Source organism: Phalangium opilio, unplaced genomic scaffold (assembly GCF_054372755.1).
Source record: "Phalangium opilio isolate 3A_F unplaced genomic scaffold, DU_Popi_V2 ptg000088l_1, whole genome shotgun sequence".
Classification (NCBI taxonomy): Eukaryota; Metazoa; Arthropoda; class Arachnida; order Opiliones; family Phalangiidae; genus Phalangium; species Phalangium opilio.
This window is the reverse complement of record NW_028324193.1, coordinates 2,208,394-2,216,563: the sequence shown is the minus strand read 5'-3', so window position 1 is coordinate 2,216,563 and position 8,170 is coordinate 2,208,394. Positions and strand designations below refer to the sequence as shown.

Here is an 8,170-nt window from a genome sequence, read left to right as displayed (position 1 = left end):
CGTAGCCAATTAAAAGGCCAAGGTCAATGGTTGACGGTCCAACCAGCGAGCCAAGGGCAGAAGGAGGAGCATAACTTTTCTGCAGAATACGGCCGCAGGCTTCAAACACCACCATCTTCTGGTCTTCGTTTTTGTCCATCCCACATGGACACCAGTCTGTACACCTGGCTTCTACTCCATCATCATCCTTAAGGTTAAGACATACGCGGCGATCGGCCAGGGTTAATAGAAACGTCTGGCCTCCCAATGGCGCGGCTTCGACCAAAGGTTCACGCAATTGCGCTGTTCTTATCCATACTTGCGATTCGAAACCTTTATATACTACCTATTTGAGTAAGGCGAAACAACAGCCGTATCCTTCAACTCAAACGTCAATATTAGTCAAGTCTCTCAAGAATGTTTAATTGTTCATTCTAAAAAGGATGTAACGCTGAATAAGGTGAATAACTAACGAGGAAAATTTGTTATAATAATTATATTTATTTTGGTATTTAATCATGTCTCTCAACACAAAATTAATACGGAAAGGGTAAAACAGCATTGTGTGTGTTTGTCTGTGTTTGTCCGTCCGTTGTTACACTAGTGCACTGCGTTAAAAGTTCGTTTTGTTTTGATGTGTAAAGAAATCCTACAGAACCTTAATATTCCCTTTTTCCATAATATAAAATGAATATGTGGAAATATTTTTCGTAATTATGATGCATTTAGTACTTTTATAGCTATAAAGCTCCGTTTAATTTTGATATTCCAAAGATTTTTTTTTTATTTGAAATGGCTGTTTATATATTACCTTAGCTATACTACATATGTATATAGAATAATCCTTGATTTAGTGATTTCATGAAGAAATCTAAGACCTAGACTCCGGCAGGTATATTAAGTATTATCCGCAATAGGCTTAGCGAAACAAAGAGTAAATAATTGAGGCCTGAGGTGAAGTAAACTTTGGGTTTTGATTCTCGTGTCTGAAATAAAGAGACATCAACGGTTCAGAGTGAGCCGAAAGTTAAATACACTCTTAAAGGCCGACTTCCATCGAAAAGAGTTCTAGCGAACTGAAAACCGAGCATCGAGACTAACAATGGAGCGACCGTGCAGATTTTCGAATCCCCGCTTTCGAATCCCCGCTGGGGCAAAAGTTGGAAGGGTTTAAGCAAACTGAAAGCCACGCAATGTGGTTTTAGTGAACTGAAGATACGCAATAGCGAATTTCCTTCAGGGGAAAGCAAAAATTCAAGAGGAAATAAATTTAAAATGATTTCTATTGTTCATCTTCAGTTCGCTAGAACCACATTGCACGGCTTGCAGTTAGCGAGAACCCATCAACTAGTCAGAGTTCTTTAACTCTGCAGGACCCATCAACTAGTCAGAGTTCTTTAACTCTGCAGGACCCATCAACTAGTCAGAGTTCTTTAACTCTGCAGGACCCATCAACTAGTCAGAGTTCTTTAACTCTGCAGGACCCATCAACTAGTCAGAGTTCTTTAACTCTGCAGGACCCATCAACTAGTCAGAGTTCTTTAACTCTGCAGGACCCATCAACTAGTCAGAGTTCTTTAACTCTGCAGGACCCATCAACTAGTCAGAGTTCTTTAACTCTGCAGGACCCATCAACTAGTCAGAGTTATTTAACTCTTCAGAACCCATCAACTAGTCTGAGTTCTTTAACTCTTCAGAACCCATCAACTAGTCAGAGTTCTTTAACTCTGCAGGACCCATCAACTAGTCAGAGTTCTTTAACTCTGCAGGACCCATCAACTAGTCAGAGTTCTTTAACTTTGCAGGACCCATCAACTAGTCAGAGTTCTTTAACTCTGCAGGACCCATCAACTAGTCAGAGTTCTTTAACTCAGCAGGAACCATCAACTTATCTTTTGAAACGGAGACAAAAGCGCACAGATTCAAATTATGCTCAATCTGAGTTAGAAACGGATAATCTTTCCAGGAAGAAAAGAAGAGGAAATATGGATTATGCTAAGGCGGAAATCCAGAGAGATAATTCTACAAGGCAAATTAGCCATGAAAATCCTGTGTACTGTGAAGCCGAAAACCAGAAAGATAATCTGTCAAGAATTGTCAGGCGTCAAGATCCCAACAATAGAGAAGCCGAAATGCAGAGGGACAACGCTACAAGGCAGATTAGGAGACAACACTCACAATATTTCGAAAACGCCTATCTGCAAAATATATCATATGGTCCAGATTATAAATACGAATGCTGTTCTGGACTTTTTTCCGTACTACGGTTAAAAAAACAGAGTCGGTGAAATACTTGTCAGTTGAAGGAGTACACTAGAGAGTGCTTCCGTCGCATATTTTGTTGTGTGGTTCTTGCCACAGCTACGTTTCTAGAAGGAAAGTACCACCACTCTCCAAAGAAAACGGCTATTTTTTTCCTGATTTACAAATGGAGTTGAAAGGTCTTACAGAACTTGAATGTAGAATGATTTCTCCGCTATTAATGTTTATGCAGATACGAAAACTAGGAGTTGATCAGCAAAGAGGCATTCGCGGTAATGTCGTAAATGTACCAGTTTCAATCGACTCTTCTGTTTCAATTCTGCCCAGAGGTCCCACTGACACTCAAGATATTCAAATTAAACTAATGAGGAAGAAGGAATATCAACACCACTATATGTTTGAAACAGTTCGTCCCAGAAAAATACTGAATGCTTTAAAGATTCTAATAACAACTCCTTTGTATTTGAAACATGAAGTTACAGTTCCAGATGAAGTGGCTTTGGAGTTCAGCGAATCTAATAGTGTAAATTTCGTATCGAATGAGGAAGATATGCCAACTGAAGTGGAGCACACGCCCCCTTTTGGTACAGATCAACCAAGTAATTCTGCCGTAGAACCTCAACAAGCAACTGACAGCGACCAGGAATGGGACGAAATTGATGAAGAAACAGCATTGAACAATGGCAACAGTGATACCCTTTTGCTTTCATCTGAAGATCTAATTACGCCCCAGATTGAGAGTATTGCTTATGCTCATGGAGAAGGGCAGACTCCGAATACACCTCTTTCCCGAGTATTTACGCTGGCCAACCTTTGAAGCTACCACCTAAGGCAACGTACACACAGCAAATAAAATGGGACTTCAGATGCAGCGATAGGCGTTGTGCCTCTAGTATTCCAAAAATATTTTATTCCTATGTTAAATTAGTATCGTCAAAACTACGGAGCGCTACTAATATTTGCATGAGAAAAACCAAGTCCAAAGCTGGCCAAGCATACACAGCGGGAGCATTAACAGCGCCTGGAGGTTTGGATTCTTTGGTGAAACACGATGATGGTTACAAAGTTTTGGAAAGCGTCAGATCTTCTCCTGGCTATTTACAACAGCGTGAGAAAGATCTTCTGGCTATGGTTCGCCAACTTGGTAATCCTACGTGGTTCCTCACTCTTAGTGCCGCTGAGACGAAATGGGAAGAGCTTTTGGAGTCCTTGTGCGTCATTGCCGGGCACCCTCGAGAAACTGCGAAAGAATATGTAAAAACCTTGGGATTTATGGAGAGAGCTAAGCTTATCAACGAGGACCCTGTCACCTGCAGCCGATATTTTGATTATCGTTTGAGAGAATTTTTCAAGTTTCTGCGAAGCAAGGAGTCACCGATTGGAATCATTGATGATTACTACATTAGAATAGAGTTCCAAATGAGGGGATCACCACACGCCCATATTCTACTCTGGAATAAAAACGTCCCACAATTGAGAAGCGATAACTCCAATCTAGAAGAGGTTATCATATTCATTTATTCCAACACTACCTGCTCGAAAGGGGATGTAAGTGAAAAATGGAACAACTTGGTCAAGCTGCAAACTCACAAGCATTCCAAAACCTGTCGTAAGAAGAACCATAGTGGACAGTTATCGTGTCGTTTTGGCATACCTTTTCCGTCAATGGGAAGAACCCTTATTTACGACCCTTCTAAGCGTGATGAAGACGAAAACGTTGAAGAGGTTGAAGCCCTAAGCAAATTGGTGCGAAATGCTATCGAGAAATTGAATGTCGAAACTGCACCGGAAACATTTGAAGAATTTTTGGAAACGCTGAACATAACGGAAGAGCAATATATTGCAGCTATAAGTTATCCAATTAGAAGGCTCACTGTCCTTCTGAAAATGTCACCGCAGGAAATAAGAATTAATCCATACAACAAGAAGATTTTGGAGTTACGGAACGCTATTGTGGATCTTCAATACGTCCTAGACCCGTACGTCTGTCTCATGTATATAGTTTCCTACATCGGCAAAGCCCAAAAGGGGATGTCACAGCTCTTGAGGGGGGCAATCAAGGAAGCAAAAAATAAAGGCCGCGGCGTGAAAGATAGACTAGAGGTTATTTCTAACAAATTTATTCATTGTGAAGAAATAAGCGCTCAGGAATGCTGCTACATACTGCTTTCCATTCCAATTTGTCGGAGCAGTCGTGCTCACATCTACGTAAACACTTCACCCCCAGAAGAAAGAGTCCACATTTTGAAAAGACCGTCTGAATTGGAATTATTGCCTGATGACAGTGATAACGTTTTTCCGGATGCCATAACTGAGCACTACATTGCAAGACCGGATGAGTTAGAGAATCTCAGTCTAACCGCTTTAGCCTCATGATATGAGTTTTCTCCAAGCAAACGTCTAACAAGAACTCATGATTTGAATGAAGAAGAAATTCAAGAAAATGAGATGGTTTCTGTTGGAACCTATCTCGAATTGGAAGATTCTTCAGGTTACGTGAGAAAAAGGATACAGGCCAAAGTAATCAGATTCCGAAAGTATAGTATCGTGAAAGATCTCAAAAACTATCGCCGAGTGGAACTGATGTTGTATTTACTTTGGCGTTGCGAAGAAACCGAATTGATAGCAGCTAACGTGGAAGAAATCTATGAAACCCATAAGGCGGAAATTTTGGAAGCTAGAAAGGAATTTGTAAATCTGGTGGATGATTTAGATCTGGATCAAATGATTAAAGAAGTAAGGGAAAACCAACACACAAATGAGCCTCAAAATATCCAGCCCATGATTGAACATCAAAACGAACGTGATAGAAATTTCACATTGGACGACCCGGATTATTATGTAAACTCGCTTCAAGAAGCTGTTTGTGACATAACTTCCGGAGTGCAACATCCAAGCGTTGCCGACTTTACTCCAACAATAACCCTCGTTAATAATGAAAAATATTACGATATGCTTCGAAAACTTAACTTCAAGCAGAGAGAGATTTTCTACTATGTACTGAATCATTTCAAAACGTGCCAAGAACCTTTGAGAATCCTGATAACAGGGGTGCTGGTGTTGGAAAGTCTTTTGATTAAAGCCATTTTTGAAGCCATATCCATGCATGAAAAGAACAAGCCTTGTGCGGATCCATCACAATTGTCCGTTCTAAGTACAGCTTTCACAGGGAAAGCGGCATTTAATATTAATGGTGTAACGCTTCATTCTGCCTTTAACTTGCCAACAAATCAATTTTCTGGGAAGATGCACCCTTTGGACAGCGACATTTTGAACAGAAAAAGATGTTCTCTTTTAGGGTTGAAACTTTTGATAATAGATGAAATATCTATGAGTGGAGGCAAAATTTTCAACTATGTTAATATAAGAGCCCAACAAATCTTCGGATCGGCAAAGCATTTTGGTGGCCTTTCAATTGTTCTCGTGGGAGATTACAATCAGTTACCCCCAGTCGGCGATAATTACACATTCCTGCCTTTGAAGGAAAAGAGTAACCCATACGCAGCTCTGATTGGAAGCCCACTATGGGAAGAATTTAAGCTCTACGAACTCACTGAAATTATGAGACAGAAAGATGACAAAACATTTGCCTGGGCTGGAAACCGAATGTCCGTCGAAAAAGACAGCCGCTGACATAGACTTATTTCAAAGTCTAGAAAAATCTACATCAAGAGCTCTACCTTTAGAATCTCTTCATTTATTTGCAACAAACCATGAAGTAAATACTTTCAATACGTTGAAGTTATGTTCAATGAAAGCTGAAAAGATATGCTCAATCGCATTTGACGCGGCTACTGGTGATGCTATCAATGAAATTAAAACAAGAATTTTGGAATCGGTTAAAAGCTTGAAAACCCAAGAAACCAGTGGTTTACCCAGAGAATTAACTCTAATGGTCTGTATCAGATATATGGTAACCAACAATTTGAACACCGCTGATGGTCTGGTAAATGGAGCAACTGGTAGGCTAAGGAAAATTCAGTATGGTGAAAATCAAAGAGGAGATCAAGTACCTGTTAGAGTTTGGATTGAATTTAACGATAAAAAGACTGGAGCCCAGTCTCAAGGATTAATGGCAGCCAATAATATTTATGAATTATGGACTCCTATTGAGAAGACTGTCAGAAGTTTCACCCGGCGTTCAGGACAAAAGAAAATTTATTTTTCAAGAAAGCAGTATCCTTTACTAAGTGCTGAAGCTATTACTATACACAAGAGTCAAGGAGACACCTACAACGAAGTCGTCGTTCATCTTAATCAAAAGCGAGCGATGAAAAGATCTCAACTATACGTCGCTTGTAGTAGAGCCAAAATATCGAATGGCTTGTTCATTGTGGGAAAGTTCAAACCGCCTAACCCAGTGGTTAAAGGTAAAGACACTGTAATGTTAGAGATGGAACGGCTTCGAAAAGATTGCTCGTCATTTATACCTAATTGGGATGAAAAATATCTATTTATGTACATAACGTAGAGTCTTTAAATTGTCATCTGCAAGATGTCAGCTCCGATTTAAAAATAATGAAATCAGATATGATATTCCTAGTTGAAACCTGGGTCAAAGAGACAGATGAATTAAAAATTCCTGTATTTTCTGAGCTAAAGGGCATTAATCTCTCTCGCGAGTCTCGACGAAAGGCATACGAATATCAGCTTACATCAAGTAAAATGTAACACATACCAGGATTCGTGTGTACACGGCAGAACCAACAAGAACTTCTCATATAGAATGCTTATGGCTGGATGGCACTCTACGTGATGTCCGCCTTTCTGTTCTAGCCTTATAATGTTTCCCAGCTTGTAACATTCGAGACATAATATATGGCATTGGAAAATGTGTGGCGGACTTTTATGATAAAGATGTTCCCACCGTCATTGTTGGCGACTTCAATATTAACCTTCTGGAAAGAAGTCTTCAGTCAAAAAAGCTTCTTGACTTTTTCACTGATAATGAGTATCAACTTTTGGAAGGTCTTAATATTGGACTTGGCATTTGCTGATGTAAAATTTTCCACTATTGTTGTCGCTACTTATCGAAATTGTTACTATACTTATCATAAAGTAATATGTTTGCATTTGAAATAATTCAAAAAATATACAATTAGTCAAGGCCCATTAAAACGAGTAAGAAGTTACATGGACAGTTTTAATAAGGAAATTAATCTTAGATGAAATACGCTTGTTAGCCTTGCGATACCAGAGGACGAGATCGCCATTACGAATCTGATAAATCAACAGTAAATTTTTCATAAATGGAGACCAACCCAGATGATATTGGTAAGAAATTAGATTAACCAATTTGATAAGGAAATTAAATGTGCTAATCTTAGAAAAAACCCGATCATTACGCTTGCGAAACAAGAGGAAGAGATCGCCATTACGAATCTGAAAAATCAACAGTAATTTTTTCATAAATAGAGACCAAGCCAGATGATATTAGTAAGAAATTAGATTAACCAATTTGATAAGTAAATTAAATGTGCTAATCTTAGATAAAACACAATCGTTAGGCTTGCGAAACTAGAGGAAGAGATCGCCATTACGAATCTGATAAATCAACAGTAATTTTTTCATAAATAGAGACCAACCCAAATGATATTAGTAAGAAATTAGATTAACCAATTTGATAAGGAAATTAAATGTGCAAATCTTAGATAAAACACAATCGTTAAGCTTTCGAAACTAGAGGAAGAGATCGCCATTACGAATCTGATATAAATTTTTTATAAAATTAGTCAACAGAGACAATTTAGTTAATTGTCAGTAGGCGAGGGGATCTACCAAAAAACAATAAAACTCCCCGTTGTTGGAGGAAAGCCAGGAAAAGTCAGCGAATGCCATAGGTTACGAGTCAAATAGTTCAGAGGTCAAGGGAAATTAGGGAAAAGTCATGACAGAGAAATGAAAAAAAGTTTGAAGAAATTTTGGAAAA

The 8,170-nt window shown here is 38.9% G+C and overlaps 1 protein-coding gene across 1 annotated transcript; it reads left to right on the top strand.

Annotated features, from left to right (window-relative positions):
• The first annotated feature begins 5,992 nt into the window (after nucleotides 1–5,992).
• Nucleotides 5,993–6,712, top strand: LOC149649038 (ATP-dependent DNA helicase PIF1-like). The gene has a single exon (XM_089849409.1). The coding sequence runs from the start codon at nucleotides 5,993–5,995 to the stop codon at nucleotides 6,710–6,712; it is 720 nt and encodes a 239-aa protein (XP_089705535.1).
• The last annotated feature ends 1,458 nt before the right edge of the window (nucleotides 6,713–8,170 follow it).